The sequence below is a fragment of the Leptodactylus fuscus genome, chromosome 2 (genome assembly GCF_031893055.1).
Source record: "Leptodactylus fuscus isolate aLepFus1 chromosome 2, aLepFus1.hap2, whole genome shotgun sequence".
Lineage (NCBI taxonomy): Eukaryota > Metazoa > Chordata > Amphibia > Anura > Leptodactylidae > Leptodactylus > Leptodactylus fuscus.
The window spans coordinates 125,987,598-126,006,426 of record NC_134266.1 but is presented as its reverse complement, the minus strand read 5'-3'; the positions used below and the strand labels follow the sequence as shown (position 1 = coordinate 126,006,426).

The 18,829-nt window shown below is 42.8% G+C and overlaps 1 protein-coding gene across 2 annotated transcripts in view; it reads left to right on the top strand.

Annotated features, from left to right (window-relative positions):
* EPHA10 (EPH receptor A10) overlaps positions 1-18,829 on the top strand; it is a 589,871-nt gene that overhangs the window by 530,635 nt on the left and 40,407 nt on the right. For both annotated transcript variants that reach the window (XM_075264483.1, XM_075264482.1), the window contains exon 10: positions 15,273-15,398. In XM_075264483.1, coding sequence (XP_075120584.1) covers positions 15,273-15,398 — 126 coding nt within the window. The remainder of the gene's footprint in view (positions 1-15,272; positions 15,399-18,829) is intronic.

Sequence of the window (18,829 nt, the reverse complement as noted above, 5' to 3'; positions counted from 1 at the left end):
TCACACATGACAACATGCCTGGGCCCAGGTGCAGTGGCAAAAACCACATTGCCGTCTCATCGAGGATGGCATGACTCACTTTGTAGGCAGTGTGCTGTCTGGCCCCCAAGCTGATGAGCTTCAGCACGGCCCGCTGACGTCTCCCCACACCAGTGTTGCAGCGTTTCCAGCTCGTAGCTAGGGTCAATTTAACAGCGGAGGAGGGTGGTGTTTCAGCCCTCCTCCCAGGAATGTTGTGTGGGGAGACAAGTCAGGCCACCACATTTTGCGACCCGGTCCACGCCTCAACTACATTCAACCACTGTGCCCAAATTGAAAGGTAGCGTCCCTGTCCGCATGCACTTGTCCATTCGTAACTGGTCACATGGAACTTTAGGGCTAAGCGCTGAATTTAGGGACCGCCTCATGTTTGGGAGAAAGTGCTGGTGTGGACAGCACAGTGCGGTGGCGCAGTAGACACTCTGCCCAAAAAGGGCAGAGTGTCCCCCAGCCGGGATTCCAACATCTCCTGGGCCAGATTTCTTGAGATGAGGCCGTTGAAGCCTTGGGCATGTGGGTGGGTTGCGCTGTACTTTAGCATGAAATGAAAGGCTTGGGAGATGGGGAGTTGCTGGGAAGAGGCGCATGATGGCGCGGGCAAAAGGAGAAATGGCAGGAAAAGGTGAGGATAAGGGTGAACTCCCCAAAGTGTCAGAGGCAGATGTGGAGGTGTCCTGGCTCCTGGTCTGGACTGCAGCGCCAGCCCTGTCAACAGTGGAAGAGGCAGTGGCCGCCAGGCCAAACGACGATTATCCTGCGCTTGCTCTCACCCACTGAGCCCAGGGCTTGCCTTCCAAATGATGGCACCCGCAAGAGGTGGTGAGATTCCTCTCCGCAGATCTCCAAACCATCTTGGACTTGCAAATTGCACTAAATTTGTCATGTAACTGACATGTATATGATGAGTCTATCCATTGTCTGTTCATTTTGGTGAAAGTCAGCCTGTCAGCTGACAGACAGCTGTGCTTGTCAGTGATGATGTCACCGGCTGCTTGTACCCCCAGTTTTTGCTGCTTAGCTTGCCTCCACATCCACACTGCTTTTGCCCCTACACATCACCCCTATCCATGCCTGTGCCTCTAGCCATAAGTCTGCCACCCATGGAAACTCATGGTGCAGAAAGTGAGGGAGCTGACTCTGAGGAACCCTTGGGTTTTGTAGCTGGTACTCCATCAAAGGTCTCTGCTGCTCACACACCCTGCTGAACATACGGTATCTAGGGTTAGAGCGTGTGGTGACCTCGCACAACAGTAGGTGCTTCAGGCAGATGTAGGCCTTGCTGGAGTGTATTGCGGCTAGCTCCAGGTACTGTAGACTTGGGAAAGTGGGTGTCCAAGTGCCGCACTTTCACCCTTAGCTCAGCTAATTTGGGGTATGTTTTTAAAAATCATTGCACCACTACATTGAACATGTGGGCCAGGCATGGAACGTGTTGGAGGCTGGCAAGCTCCAGAGCCCTCCAACAAGCTAAAAAACCTGGCCCCAGGGGCAGCGGGGATAAACAAATTGCCATCTCATCCAGGATGGCATCCCTGACCTCAGAGGCAGTGTGCTGTCCGTCTCCCAAGCTGATGAGCTTCAGCCCAGCCTGCTGACGTCTCCCCACACCAGTGTTGCAGCGTTTTCAGCTCGTAGCTGGGGTCAATCTAACAGCGGAGGAGGAGGAGGAGGGTGGTGTTTCAGCCCTCCTCCCAGGAATGTTTTGTGGGGAAACAAGTCAGGAAAATTCTTGAAACGGGAGAGTTTTGCATCTTTGCCCTTGCTGCCTATGGACATCCCTTTGCCTCTAGCCACCATTTTCCCTGCTTTGCTTGCCTCCACATCCACACTGCTTTTGCCCCTAGACATCACCCCAGTCCATGCCTTAGCTTGTACCCCCAGTTTTTCCTGCTTAGCTTGCCTCCACATCCACACTGCTTTTGCCCCTAGACATCACCTCAGTCCATGCCTTAGCTTGTACACCAAGTTTTTCCTGCTTAGCTTGCCTCCACATCCACACTGCTTTTGCCCCTAGACATCATCCCTATCCATGCCTCTTCCCCTAGCCATAACTCTGCCACCCCTGGAAACTCATGGTGCAGAAACTTTGGTTGCTGACTTTGAGGAACCCTTGGGTTTTGTAGATGGAACTCCATCAAAGGTCTGTGCAGCTCACACACCCTGCTCAAGATATGGTATTGTAGGGTTTCAGCGTGTGTGAATGACGGACAACAGCCTGTGTTTGGACAGATGTAGGCCTTGCTAGAGTGTTTTTAGGCTAGCAGCGACTCCTGTGCACTTGCAAAAGTGGGCGCACAAGCGCCGCATTTTCAACAGTAGCTTCGGTACATTTGGGTATGTTTTTAAAAAACTTTGCACCACTAGGTTAGACGTGGGCCAAACATGGAACGTGTTGGAGGCTGGCAAGCTCCAGAGCCGCTACCAGGTTCCAGCCATTATCACAGGCGTAAAAATGCCAGGCCCCAGGTGTAGCAGGGAAAAAAAAATGCCATCTCAGCCAGGATGGCATCCCTGACCTCGGAGGCACTGTGCTGTCTGTCCCCCAAGCTGATGAGCTTCAGCACCGCCTGCTGTCGTCTCCCCACACCAGTGTTTTAGCGTTTGCCGCTAGTAGCTGTGGTGGAGGTTGCAGCGTCGTAGGGTTTCAGTCTACTCCTGCCATGAATTTTGGCCTGGGAGAGGAGATAGGCCACCCCAGTTTGCACCCGGGGAACAGACTCCACCACATTCACCCTGCCTGTCATTAAAGATAAGCACTGCAGCATCCCTGACCACAGGCGCTTGTCCAAGTGTCGGTGGTCAAGTGGACCTTGCAGCAAAGCGCGGAACTAAGGGCCCACCTGATGTTGAGTGACACGTGCTGGTGCAAGGCGGGGACGCCACACCGGGAGAAGTTGAGACGGCTAGGGACGGCATAGTGAGGTGCCACAGTTGCCATCAGGTCCGGGAAGGCGGGAGTTTCAACAAGCCGGAACGCCAACCTCTCCTGGGCCAGCAGTTTAGCGATGTTGGCGTTCTAGGCTTGCGTGGGTGGGTGGTTAGCGGTGTATTTCTGCCGGCGCTCCAATGTCTGAGAGATGGTGGGTTGTTGTAAAGAAGCGCCTGATGGTGCCTTTGATGGTGCAGGAGAAGGAGATAAGACAGAAACAGGGGAGGATGAGGGAGAAGTCAACAAAGTGGCGGAGGCAGATGAAGTGATGTCCTGGCTCGTCCTCTGGAGTGCATCGCCAGCACTGTGAGCAGAGGCAGTGGCATGAACGGCGGGCGACGTTTGTCCTGCCGTTGCTGCCTGCCACTGATTCCATTGCTTGGATTCCAAATGACGGTGCATTGAAGTGGTGGACAGGTTGCTCTTCTCAGGGCCCCTACTCGATTTCGAGAGGCAAATTGTGTAGACGACACTATATCTGTCCTCGGCGCATTCCTTGAAAAAACTCTACACCTTCAAGAAACGTGCCCTCAATGGGGGAGTTTTTCTGGGCTGGGTACAAAAGGGAACATCTTCGGACATTCCGGGTCTGGCCTGGCTTCGGCAAAGCAGCTGACCTCTGCCTCTGGACATGTCTCTGCCTCTAGCTACCCTTTTTGGTGCTGCACCTGCCTCAACATCCACACTACTTTCCCAGCTTGACATCTGCCTTGTCCAGGTGGGGTCGGTGTCCTCGTCGTCCACCACCTCCTCTTCCAACTCCTGTCTCGCCTCCTCCTCCTGCACAATGCGCATGTCAACTGGCTGCCCTGACAGCAACTGCGTCTCATCGTCGTCGATGAGGGTGGGTTGCTGGTCATCCACCACCAAATCGACCGGAGATGGAATGGAGGAGACTCTAGTGTTTGAGCATCTGGACACAGATACTCGTCTGTTAGGTCCGTGGAATCGCGAAATGGAGGGGCAGGTTGCGGTACAGTCAAAGGAAGGGAGAACAGCTCTGGGGAGCAGGGACAGTTGGGGTTATTGTTCTGGGAAGATTGGGAATTTTGGGTGGAAGGAGGACAAGACTGTTGGGTAAGAGGAGGTAGAGGCTGCCTGGCTGGTGGACAATGTGCTTTAAGCGTTATCCGACAGCCATTGCAAGACCTGTTCCTGGTTCTCGGGCCTACTAATCTTTGTACCATTCAGCCTAGTTAATGTGGAACTTTTGTGCAAAGCGCAGAACTTAGGGCCCGCCTGATGTTAAGGGACACACGCTGGTACAAGGCTCAACTCACCCTAAGTGCCAAAAACACTGCTGGTGCAAGGCTCTACTCATGCCAAGGGCCTCAATCTCTGCTGGTAGCTCAGCTTAAGGTCCTGTAACTTTGTTTGGAAGGGCTCATGTTAAGGGCTAGAAAAGTGAATTTTGGAAGGTCTTACCACATCACACACACACACACACACACACACTCAAAATGACAGTTAAAGGTGAGGGCTTTTGGAATTCCCATTGCCTATTCCATTTGTGGTTGTCATGGGGAACGTGATTTAAAGGGGTGGTTGTTACTGTTTGTTGAGCTTAAATTGGGGTTTGTGTCCATCCATTTGGGGAGTAAAGAAGGTTTCCAGGTATTTTCCCACTTTGATAGAGGTTTTTTTGAATGTGGAAAGTGTGTAGTTGTTAGGCAGTGATGTTGGGGTAATAGAGGGTCTTTGGTGTGTTAGATGCCCCCAGACATGCTTCCCCTGCTGTCCCAGTGTCATTCCAGAGGTGTTGGCATCATTTCCTGGGGTGTCATAGTGGACTTGGTGACCCTCCAGACACGGATTTGGGTTTCCCCCTTAACGAGTATCTGTTCCCCATAGACTATAATGGGGTTCGAAACCCGTTCGAACACATGAACATTGAGCGGCTGTTCGAATCGAATTTCGAACCTCGAACATTTTAGTGTTCGCTCATCTCTAGCTATGATCTTTTAGTTTCTAGGGAAGGAAAACTAGAGATGTCTGGCAGTCTTCTTCCCTTTACTGTTGGCTATACACACATGCTTGAGTGAACCTAGCATAGTTAGGAAAGGGGAGTTGGGAAGAATAGCTGTTAGATAGAAAGTGAAGGTGTATGGTCATCTGTCAGGGTAGCTATTGTGTGACAGACATGAAGGGCATGAAAGTCATTTAATACAGTTGAAACACTAACTTATGCTAGGTTTAGAAGCCTGCAATATCATATTTGTATTGTGACCCTATACCAAGAGATCTTTTCAGCATTTTTTAACTACTACTCATTCAAGAAAAAAAAAAAAAAGCAATGGGATGACATTGGTCTTCATAAGCAAGTAAGTGAGACAGAGAGGTATGTATTCCACTTGACAGCCTTTGAATTTTTTTCATAACACAAAAATAACATGTTTTTTTTTTTAGGGGGGGAGCAATGTTTAAAAAATTATTTAGTTTAGTTTAACTCTCCTAAAGCAGTACATTTAATTGTCTCTTCAGTGGTGGACAAAACATATGCTAGTATATCATAACTAGAGATACCTCGCCGCCATATTCGATGCGCTTAACCCCTTGGTGTTCGGCCGCTTACACGCATTCCTATGGCGGCGAGGTATTCGGTCGAATACTACTCGCTCATCTCTAATCATAACCTATTTGTTGTTTTCATGAATTTGAAGTAACCACTGCATTGTCTAAAATAATTCCAGTAATATAACTCTTTTCATTAAATAGGGATTTAATAAGAAATAAAGACCAAATAAATAAAATACTGCTTGGATTTAGTTGCGATGAGACCTTCTGTATTTGGAATGTAATGTATTCATGGAGTAAGCAGCTGCCTGCTCAGGCTTCCTTCCAAACAAAGTAAACTCAGTCAATCAGTGTGTGTTTAAGACACCTTGTGTTGTTAGAATTCTGTACAGTGTTCTTGTACTGTCAGCATTCTTCGCAGCTCGGCATGAAGCTTTGTCTTTGTGGGACATCTCTGGGTTATCAAGACACTATGATTTCAGACAGGGCTTGTCAAAGATAGGCCAGATATGAAAAGGGATGACTTGATTTGATTTTTGGCGTATGTCATGTCAGTTTGCCATCTTCTGCTCCCTGAAGCATTTCGCCAGCAGTCCTTGCCTTATTCCAGTTTAGGTGCACTGTCTTATTAGAGCTGCTTGTGATTCTCAAGTCCTCCCATTGTAAAGAGTGAAGTGTGGCTCTGTTTTTTGCCAGTAACAGATTAAAGAGAAGAGATGATTTAGACCAATTTCACTTCTACATAATAAACATGTTTAGTACATTTTACTGTATCACAGTGGGACTTTGATGATCTCCATAATGCAGCATGATAGAGCCATGATATTAGATTATGGTCTAGTTCTGTATGTGTACAAATTGAGCCTAAAGATACTTATTATGGTTACTAATAAGTAGTACATGACCAATACTTACGAACTACACATCCTGCATTTCTTACTGATCCTTATTTTTTGTTTGTAAAAATGTATTCAGCTTACCATTTATTCTTACTTTCTCTGCATCCTGCTACAATCCTCCACACACTGCAACACTTTCCTAAATATAATGATTGCTCATGAATATCCTGCCAAAACTACTTTAACATGAGCACAGAAACAGTCGTAAGGGGAAAAAAGCATGGGAAAGAAGTTAAAGCTTTCTTACCATAAATAATCTGCATATCTGAAAATTTTAGTGTTTTTTTTTTAGTGCGAATCTGTATGTAGTATCTAGTTAGATCTACAGTGTTGGCCAAAAGTATTGGCACCCCTGCAATTCTGTCAGATAATACTCATTTTCTTCCAAATAATGATTGCAAGCACAAATTCTTTGGTATTATTATCTTCATTTAATTTGTCTTCAATGGAAAACCGCAAAAAGAATTGTCAAAAAGCCAAATTGGATATAATTCCACAGCAAACATAAAAAAGGGGGTGGACAAAAGTATTAGCACTGTTTGAAAAATCATGTGATGCTTCTCTAATTTGTGTAATTAACAGCACCTGTTACTTACCTGAGGCACCTAACAGGTGGTGGCAATAACTAAATCACACTTGCAGCCAGTTGAAATTGAAAATTGACTCAACCTCTGTCCTGTGTCCTTATGTGTACCACATTGAACATGTAGAAAAGAAAGAAGACCAAAGAACTGTTTGAGGACTTGAGAAGCAAAATTGGGAGGAAGCATGAGCAATCTCAAGGCTACAAGTCCATCTCCAAAGACCTGAATGTTTCTGTGTCTACCGTGCGTAGTGTCATCAAGAAGTTTAAAGCCCATGGCACTGTGGCTAACCTCTCTAGATGTGGACGGAAAAGAAAAATTGACGACTGATTTCAACGCAAGATTGTGTGGATGGTGGACAAAGAACCTTGACTAACATCCAAACAAATTCAAGCTGCTCTGCAGTCTGAGGGTACAACAGTGTCAACCCGTACTATCCGTCGGCGTCTGAATGAAAAGAGACTGTATGATAGGATACCCAGGAAGACCCCACTTCTTACCCAGAGACATAAAAAAGCCAGGCTTGAGTTTGGCAAAACTTACCTGAGAAAGCCAAAAACGTTTTGGAAGAATGTTCTCTGGTCAGATGAGACAAAGGTAGAGCTTTTTGGGAAAAGGCATCAACATAGAGTTTACAGGGAAAAAAAAGAGGCCTTCGAAGAAAAGAACACGGTCCCTACAGTCAAACATGGCGGAGGTTCCCTGATGTTTTGGGGTTGCTTTGCTGCCTCTGGCACTGGACTGCTTGACCGTGTGCATGGTATTATGAAGTCTGAAGACTACCAACAAATTTTGCAGCATAATGTAGGGCCCAGTGTGAGAAAGCTGGGTCTCCCTCAGAGGTCATGGGTCTTCCAACAGGACAATGACCCAAAACACAATTCAAAAAGCACTAGAAAATGGTTTGACAGACAGCATTGGAGACTCCTAAAGTGGCCAGCAATGAGTCCAGACCTGAATCCCATAGAACACCTGTGGAGAGATCTCAAAATGGCAGTTTGGAGAAGGCACCCATCAAATCTCAGGGACCTGGAGCAGTTTGCCAAAGAAGAATGGTCTAAAATTCCAAATTCTAAAATGGTCTAAAATTCCAGCAGAGCATTGTAAGAAACTCATTGATGGTTACCGGAAGCGGTTGTTCGCAGTTATTTTGTCTAAAGGTTGTGCTACCAAGTATTAGGCTGAGGGTGCCAATACTTTTGTCTGGCCCATTTTTGGAGTTTTGTGTAAAATGATCAATGATTTGACTTTTTTTTTCTCTTTTGTGTTTTTTCATTGCAAGCAAAATAAATGAAAATATTAATACCAAAGAGTTTGTGCTTGTAATCATTTTCTGGAAGAACACAAGTATTATCTGACAGAATTGCAGGGGTGCCAATACTTTTGGCCAACACTGTACATAGCTAGATACAGATTGTGTGGGGGGTTATTGGGGGAACTGAGCTCTGGGTTTGCACTAAAGTCATGGAACTGAGATTTACAGCCCTCATACAGTTACGTTGAATGAAAATAAGTTATTAGATTTTGATATGGGATGAAGGAAAAAACACAAAAAATGGCTTGGTCATTAAGCCCTAGAATAGACTGGTCACTACAGAGTTAAGATCCTTGTGATTTGTATGAAGGACAGTGAAATTGAGTAACTCTTAGGATGGGACAGGAATCGATAAATATAACTAGTTGAATTTTATAAAATGCAATAATGTTCTTTAACCAATAGGTACCTCCATAAGTATAAGGGCAGAGGTTGCATCGACAGTCAAACCTTGGTATTAATAGGGCGGTATCTGATTCTAGTTAATACAGTTACTACAGTAGCTGAGTAGAGCTAAATACAAGAAACATTTATGAACATTAGGAATAGGAATATTTGTGATCTTCTTTAGCGGTGAGTTGGTAAAAGTAATATCCCTTTCTTACAGAATCCATGCTTCCTGCCAGTCTGTTGAAGGACATTACATAGAGTACTTAGAGAATTAGAAATTACAGAGTACAGGAGGGAGCTCTTAGCTGAATAACAAGATTATATACCATTTTAAACATCTTAAGTTCTTAAAATGTATTAGAACTTAAACAAATCCTCATTTCTTAAAGTCTAGGGTAAGATATTTTCCGGCACTGCAAGACTAGACATTGAGAATACCTAAGCAGGAGAGTACATCTGCATTCAGTTCTGTAAGGCGGCTTTAATTACAATAGGTCTCCATCGCTCTACAGCTGCCATTCCATCAACATATTAGGTCATTGACAAGATGATAGAGGACAAAACGTATCTGTCTCCCTATTGCCTCTTCATCTACACCATGGGTGAAGCTGCTTAATAGATTTGTGCCTGATTTTTTTGCTGTAGAAAAGTTGCAATTTTGAATCGCTCCATATTTGGCCAATGATTTTCAGCTTTTCTCTCTTCCCAACACTTTTGTGGCTTAGAAAGGTATGACGCAGTATTCCAGCAGTGTGCCAAATTTTGGTGCATTTTTCTAACCTAAACTAAGCCAAATAACAGGATTGTAAATAATTTGACAAATATAATTTTAAATTTGGCTCATTTTAAGACTATTTAGTTTACCTTTGCACCAACGTTTAGGACAGAACCCCACGTTGCGAAAAAAAAAAACCTGTGTTTTACAGTACCTACAAAGTGGATGGGAATTTTGGCTAATCCCATGCACACATTACAGAAACCAGTGATTTAATGTAAATTGCCGGATGTCAATTACATCTACGAAAATGCTGGCGTTTTCTGTATAGGTATAATATTTCTATGTGTTTTCGCTGCAGCTGTTTCCTCAGTGTTTTTCAGCTGTGGCTCGCTATGTGGAGCCTTAGTTTTAGACGGTATTAGTGAATCTGCCTCGATGTGTGAACGCTCTGGGGAGGGATTTATCAAGAGCAGGAAACTAAACGCTTGTGATTACAGAGGATTTGCCTGATTCATGACAATACACAGGTCTTGTCAGAATCAGGCACAACTTGGAGCAACACGGTGGCTTAGTGGTTAGTACTGCAGCCTTGCAGCACTGTAGTTCTGCGTTCGAATCCCACCAGGAACAACAAGGAGTTTGTATGTTCTCTCTGTGTTTGTGTGGATTTCGTCCCATTCTATAAACACATACTGATAGGACAAAAAACTGTACATTGTGATCCCTATATAGGGGCTCACAATCTACATTTAAAAGAGAATCAGGTACAACCTCTGTTTTGCTGTGAGCCTACACTAAAATCTAAACCAGATCATAACTGGCATAGATTTTAAGGGGTTGTCCGGGATAAAAAAAAAATAAAAAATTAACATTAAGCTAAACACCCCCCTTCCTCCCCCACAAAAAAATTATCTACTTTATAAATTACTTTCATTAGCAAAACTTCAGATTTACCAATCTTCATAGTATCATGTGATGATCTGTTTCGCCGCTTCCAGAGATGGGGGTCACATACTATATCCCCCCTTCTCTCTTCGCCTATCCTCCGATCCCCACCCCTCCCCGTCATATTTACCTTCCTTCCGGCCTCCTCCTGTCAGGTGGCATCATCAGTGACGCGTGCACAGTAATTCTTCAACTCGGACATGTGCAATAGACTTCCTGAGTGATTGTGAGCTATTGCGCGTGTGTGAGCTACCTGGTGATGCCACGAAAATGGCTGCTGGTGGTGAAGTAGGCAGGCTAGCTAGGAAAAAAGGGAGGGTAAGTGTTGTAAGGTAGGGGGACAGTGAGTGTGAGAGGGAGGTGTAGTGAATGGAGATCTAGTATTATATCTATGACTGCTGACGTTGTAGTGGGTGGGCTACCTAAGGAAACAGGGAGGAGGGAGTGCGTGAGAAAGCGTGGGGGTCAGTCAGTGTAAGAGGGAAGAGTATCCTGAAACTTGTAGGAAATGCAGAAGATGAAATTATTGATGTAAAGAAATGTAGAGGATGCAATGAGCTCACTGAGAATACCAGAAATCACTCAAAACACTGCTAAAGGTATTTGGTGGCATTTATTAACCCATTAACAGACCTTTTTTTTAAAAAAAAAAAAAAAAAAAAAAGAATTTTTGCCCGGAAAACCCAGAAACCAGAAAACTACCCAGAGCATACCCTCACTACACCCTCTTTTTAAAAAGTGGCAAGAGAGGCATTATAGCATATGTTACAGGTGGTGCAGAGGCTTTATAAATCTGACCCTATAGCTCTGCTCATCTGAAAATACATGCCCCATGGAACAAGCTATTAAAGCTCCCTTGCATACTGTTTGGAATGGCAGGTTGCAGTCTTTGGTTCTCTGATCTTAAGTTCACATTGCATTTGAACACTTTGCTTAGCATACTGTACATGTCGATAAATGTTCAGAACCTACAGTGTATGTCTAATACACTGCCTGACCAAACAAAAAGTCGTGAGTGTTAATATTTAGTTGGGCCACCATGAGCACGAATAACAGCACGCATCCGTCTCGGCATGGAGTCTATAATGTTCTGTAGTGTAGACTCAGGGATTTTGATCCAGTTCTCGAGTATCGAGGGTGCCCAGGTTACGCAGATTCATTGGGGGTGGTGAGTGACAACACAGGTTCCTTTCCAGCACATTCCAGTGTTTCGTGTGCTTCTCATCGCACCCATACATGACCATCACTCTGGAACAATGTGAAACGTGATTCATCTGACCACATGACCTTTCTCCACTGCTCTAGGGTCCAATCCTTGTGGTATCTTGCAAATGACAGGCGCCGACGTCTGTTGGTCTCTGTCACCAATGGCTTTCGTGTGGCCACACAACTGTTGAGACCCATTCCTTTGAGTTCTCGTCGCATTGTTTGCTCGAAATGTGTTGCTCCATCGAGTTGAACATCTATGTGAGCTCAAAGGTGGTTTTCCGGCGGTTAATAATGCCAACATAGAATGTGATTCAGATAATAAAAATGGACTGTGTGAGTTACCATAGAGTTTCCAAGGAAGAATGCGGAGCTAACTTAAACCTATGATACTCACACTCTTGTTTAAGAGTAGGTGACTGCATGGGAGTTCAGCTGTGTCGCCCCAGCTCTATGAATTTCTCAACTCTTAGTCATGCTGCCCATCTAGTAGTATAGTCACAACAAAGTTTTACCAATGCTCCTTCTGTGTTTCGGTCGGCTGTTCTAGATGATACATATCTGTTGATACACTGTTATTTTTTATTTGTAAATTGTGAGCCCCATATAGGGATCACCATGTAGTTTTTTTCCTATTGATATGTCTTTGTAGAATGGGAGGAAATCCACGCAAACACGGGGAGAACATACAAACTCCTTGCAAATGTTGTTCCTGTTCCTCCAGTGCTGCAAGGCTGCAATGCTAACCATTGAGCCACCATGTCGCCCCTATATCTGTTGATAAACTTTTCTTAGATATCAAGTTTATAAAATTATAACTTTGGAAATATTCAGAGCAACTGATAAAGTAAATGAAACCTGTTGATTAAAGAAACCATGACACATGAAAATACCAAATACCAAGCACATCAAAGATCTGAGCCATTCTTTCATATACAAAGACATGTTATGAATTTCTGATGGACTCTAAAGGGAGCTAAATTCTTTCCTGCTTATTAAAAATCTGCATACGTGGATCTGAGCAGTTTTCGCTCCCCTGAGGTCAGTTTCAACAACTGGTATAGAAATCACTGTACACAAAATTAACATTCAGTCCTCGTCATGGCTCTGCTAATCATGAGCTGTTAGTGTATGTCTATAGCTGGCGATAGACAGGGGACATGCATTTGTTTCACTTAATTGCAGGTTTCGGATGGATGAGCCGATCTAAAATGAGTTTCACCTGAATGTACGGAGCTGGTCATGCACAGCAAACTATAATCACGCCGATATTTTTGCTATCACACGGGATAAATTGCGTATGGAAACTAGGCAGCTTCGGAGTCCACATTACATTTCTGCCATTTTCTACATGTTGTTTTGTAAGCCATGGTCAGCTAGCAGTTATTCGGAACATATGCATTTATTCTTCTAGAATCGTGCAGTAACATGTTCCCATTTAGTGCTTACATGAGCCCATATGTATTGTTGCATATATTTCCCAGAGCACAGTTTGCTTCTGGACAGTACTTTTTTTTTTTTTTTTTGCATGTATTTATTAGAGATGAGCAAGTAGTACTCGATCGAGTAGGTGTTCGATCGAATACTACGGTATTCGAAATACTCATACTCGATCAAATACTACTAGCTGTTCGAAGTTAAGATTCGATGCAGAACCAGCGTTGATTGGCAGAATGCTATACATTGCCAATCAACGCTGGTTTTTCTCTTATCTTTAGAAGTCTTCTCCCTGCGCAGCGTCCCCGTGTCCTCTTCTGGCTCTGCATTCACTCTGCTTAGGCATCGGGCCTGGGCAGAGCCAACTGCGCATGTCCGTGCGGGCGCGGGCATGTGCAGTCAGATCTGCCTAGGCCCGATGCCTAGCAGAGTGAATTCAAGGCTGGAAGAGGACGCGGGGACGCTGCACAGAGAAAAGAATCCAGCCCGACCCTCACTCATGGACTTGGTAAGTAGAATTTGATCAAATGTTGCGTACCCCTGAAACCGAGCATTTCCCCCCATAGACTATAATGGGGTTCAAAACCCGTTCGAACACTCGAAAAGTGTGCGGCTGTTCGAATCGGATTTCGAACCTCGAACATTTTAGTGTTCGCTCATCTCTAGTATTTATATTTGCTACCTCATGCTTGCCAACCAACCATATGCTATATCAGTGGTTCTTAACCAGGGTTCGATCGAACCCTAGGCCATATGCAAGGTTCATTTTGTGTGCCAGTAAAAAAAACATATACCTACTGTATGTCTTGAATTTGGAAATAAATCATTTGATTTATCACTAAAGAAGGGTTCGGTGATTGTGCATATGAAACTGGTGGGTTCGGTACCTCAAACAAGGTTAAGAACCACTGTGCTATATACTTAATGGGGTCAGCAAATAACACTGCAATGACCAGTGCACAAAATAGTACAAGACAGTTTACCAAAGAGAAGTCAAGAATAGTTTATTACTGTCATTGCTTTCCCAATCTCCATATATACAATGTTCAATACATTACAGCTATAAAAGTCACTATACTAAAGCTTCCTCCTGGTCCAGATGCCACATGACTGACAAGTGCTGGGGAGATGCTGAAGTTGCTGAGACCTCCTGGACACAGATTAGCTCTGCAGTGAATGTGAGGCTGTATTATTCCTGTAATTGCTTCTAACAGCCCCAATTAAATGTAATAATAATAATAATAATAATAATAATAATAATCATAATCATCATAATCATCATAATCATCATAATTCAGATATAAAATGTCTATTATGACCTGGGTGCAATGTGTACAAAACTATCCAAGACAAAGAAAAAATGAAACAACTTAAATATAAAAGATCGCTACCACACTCACATCATAGATCCTAGCCAAACCCCTGGTGACACAAACATATGTGTCACCTATATAAAAATAACTGTAATGGAGAGGGAAAAAATAGATTAATATTCACTTTACTAATCTCCCACCACTCCTGTGCCATCACTGACCCCCCTGGTCCCTAAATCCTGACATTTCAAAACAGATAAGTGACTGCAACAGTTAACCACAGGAGGGAGTGGATTCCACCATAGCCAGTAGTCACAAGTTCATGTAGAAGGATTGTTACTGGAGGCCAAGATACAGAAATTATTGGGTGGGTCTAGGATTTGTGAAAATGGCAGTGAGGGGTTATTGAAGGAAATCTAAATCTTCTTCCAAGCATATTTAACTGTCGCCACCATGTTACAGAGCATGTCATTATAAGTATTTGCATGAGTTATTATTATTATTATTATTATTATTATTATTATTAATAATAATAATAATAATAATAATAATAATAATAATAGTTTCTCTTCCCTGCTGTTTAAAGTAAATCTAGGTTTTAGAGCTACCTCTAGGGGGAGCTCAGGAGCTTCCTGTATGTGGTGTTTGTATATTTGGTTTAATGTACAAACAGTTAGCAATGAACTAGCTCCTCCTAGTGGTAGCTGCACAAGCACTTATTTTTTATCATGGCTAATTTGATGCAAATAGTTAAGAAATAAATGTTAAGAAAACAATCAACAAAAAATTTCAGGAGTAACAAATATTCACTTTATCCAAACAATGATTTGAATTGATTTGAAATAATTGTTTTTCTTTGTCAATGTTGATAATTAAGATAGTCATTCTTACTGCAACAGTTCAATGGTAACAAAAGAACATGACATTTCACAATGTAAGAAGTCATTTGCGTACCTTACAATACTCCTGTATTTTTCTTTTAGTCAAAATACCCACAAGAAGAACATACATTGATCCAGACACATGTGAAGATCCCATGCAAGCTGTCCATTTGTTTGCAAAAGAATTAGATAATTCCAGCATAAAAATTGAACGAATACTTGGCACAGGTATGTATAGAGCATGTCACTGTTTGTCTTATCACCTGTCAATGTGCAACTATTGTATAAGGTTGTCCTGACCATTAAGGTTGTGTTCCAAAAGGATGTACATGCATCCGATTCCCCATTGTAGACTTGCTGGCAGCCAATTCACTGTGATTTCCAATTGCAGCAAAGTGGACGACATCTAACCAAATCTCATCCATATGCTGTGAAAAATATTCAGAAGACTAATGATACTTATTTCTTTTCTACTGGATCGGTCTTTTTTGCTGTGATTAAACTATGCATCCCCATACACAGAATTATAAACAAGTTATGGGTGTCAGAATATGGTGAATTAAAGAAAAAAAAATGTTTTGCAAAGTTTAAGATCTTTAAATAAATAAATAATCCTACTAATATTATAAATGTGAAAGTTTGTGGGTTTGTGTATTTGGATGTTTGTTACTCGATCATGCAAAAAACGACTGAACGGATTTGAATGAATTTTGGCACATAGATAGTTTATACCCTCAATTAACACAGATGATACTTTTTATCCTGGTATATGACATGGCTTCACACCTGTTATGAATTTATATTCATATACTATACTAAACTACTCTTGCCAGCATCTAATTGTAGGTTGCTGATAAAGCCTGGTCTGTTATTTATCGATGTAAACAGACAGTTAACTCTGAGTCCATTGTCAACAAGTATTTGCATATTATCTGATCTGCTCCAGTGCTCAGACACTGACAAGGGAAAACCGCTTTAATCCAAATTGTCAGTTTGACAGTTTTAAACATGCCAAGAAAAAGAAAATATAATTTGCCACAACATTATAAAGCAATGAGAGCTATGAAGGTAGCCAGAAGTCAACAGAATTCTCCTCAAACAGAGCTGAGGAGAATTGAGCAAGCTAGGCGCCAAGCGGCTCTTACAGCAGCCGAAACACTGATACAGGTGGATCATTGAAGCCAACAATACGCTCATTATATGACGTCCCAGTGAGTTGCTGAGATACCAGAATAATCCCAGGCACGGTGTGAGGAACAAGTTCAGCGGCAGGACAGATTGAGAGCTGCCGAAATGCTGGAGCAGGCAGATCATCGACGGCAGCAATTTGCTGAATAAAGGCAGATCATGGACACCAAAAATACAAAGATTAAGTCGTGGGCAGAGACTAGTACTATATAAAGTTGGTACCAACTCATAGAATCAAGTGACGGGGATAAAGGGGTGGCATCATTATAGAAACATTACAGGGTCTACTCTCCCAACTATCTGACTGTGGACAGTGACATTCAAAGAGGAGATGCCCCAGTAAAGACCTTAACTCTCTGTCTACAGGATAGGGGATCAGCGGCACATCTATGAGTGTGACCACTAGGTCTGAAGGTAATCTGGTAATTCCCTCTGTATATCCCCAGTGAATCAACCACTCATGAACTTACATGGTCAGTGCTCCATTAACTTGGAATTACAAATTACAGTCCCAGAAACCCCACAGCAGTGAAGCGAGAGGGAAGGGAGGATTCAGGGCAACGTTCAGCCCTCTGCTTTCCTCATTGCTGGGGAGCAAGCGGGTGGATCCTTAGTGATGTGACACTTATCCCTTATCCTGTGGATATCCTGGGAGTAGGTGTCTGTAATGGGACAACCCATTCAAGAAAGTTGCTATCCCCCGTCAAATGGCTGGAAGTAGGGGGTTCACAGTTTGATAATATCTGATCTATACTTTTCTGTATAATGGAACCTTTATTCAAAAGTGTCCACATTTTCACTGGTAAAAAGAACATGAAGTGGGGCTTAACTAGATGTTTCTCTATGGATTCCATGCGTCAGAAAGGAAATGTCACAATCATTTTGAGATCCGCTTCCTTCCAAATTGCACAATGAAATTGTAAATTGAGTATGACATTTTTAAAATTTGCCGGAAAGCAGTAGCCAACGCTATTTCAGTTGAGATGTCTCTTATCTGTCATTTCTGAAGTTTTCTAACCTACAATGACCACAAGGTCCACAGCACGTCTATGAAGCAAAGCAATGCTGAATAAATACCTTTCTTAAATTTGACAGAAAAGAATAAGTCAATTCTCTAGGTACAGCACTCTGCCGCTGAATACATAACACCTCTTGAAGAGGGTGATTCAGTTCTGAAGATGTCTGATGCTATAGAGAATTGGCAGTCTTTTTTCAGTTTATATTCTCATTTACCTGCAGCAAGGATAGCATTAAATGATGCTGCTGATCTCTCTGCAAGGCATCACAAGCTAACATCTGTTCTGAGAGGCTTTGCAGAAAACTGTCTGGAAATATGCTAAGTTACTAAATGATTTATTGATTTTCATCCGCTTTGCCGCTGAAGACTTTAAAGCAAATTAATTCTATTCTTACAACCCTGAAGCTTTAATCACTTGAGCACGCCTAAACTTCAAGCTCGCTTCTTCAGGCTTTTTATTTTTTTAAGAGAAGTTCACCATGAGGTTATATTTTTTTTTGCCTTAATGACAAGATAGCAAGATATGAAAAAGTTAACTCATTCAAGGCCCTAGGATTGAGAAAGCACAGGATATGTGGCAGATTTGTATGTTAGACTTGAATGACGTAATGTAAAATACAGTAAGATATCATTCTTACAGATCTAAAGAGGTTGCCAATTTTAGATAATGAAAAAAAAAATATTACTACTATTAAAAGTTATTACTACCTATTACTGTATGCTCCCGTACTAATATTTTTATAAGTAAGCACGCCATTGGTGATGCGTTCTGGGCTCTCTAAAGCACTCGCTTCTCTGGGTTATATTGTCCAGGAGAACACATTACTAAGAGCAGAATTGAGAGCATGTGGAGCAGATAACTGCAAGTGGCTGAAAGCACTTCAATGTTAGGACCACATTTGGGGTTGCTGCAGTGGCATGTGATGGATTAAGAGTTCACCTTCTCGCTCATACTGCTGCTAAAAACCATCTACCAAAGTAAGTTTGAACAGGTAACCAGGCCCCCTGTTTAGCACTGTGAACAGGTTTGCCAGGTGAAAATTGCTAAGAGACTCCTGTTAGGTGAGTAGCAACTATTGTATTTTTTTAATCACTACAATCATGGATTTCTGAGAGACTCTAGAAAGTTGTAACTACTATTCCGATAGGGTAACATGATAATCACGTAAAGTGTTTGTTAGCCCAGAGCACCACGTCGCAAAAATGCAGCAGCAAAAAATACTGCATTTTACAGAACCTTCAAAGTGGATGGTATTCTGGCTAATCCCATCCACAGATTACAGGAAAAAATCTGCTGTGGAAAAGCTGGGTTTTCAAAAATGATCAAGTTTTTGAAAATGACAGCATGTCAAGTATACCTGCCACTCTTTATGTATACAGTCCTATGAAAAAGTTTGGGCACCCCTATTAATCTTAATCATTTTTAGTTCTAAATATTTTGGTGTTTGCAGCA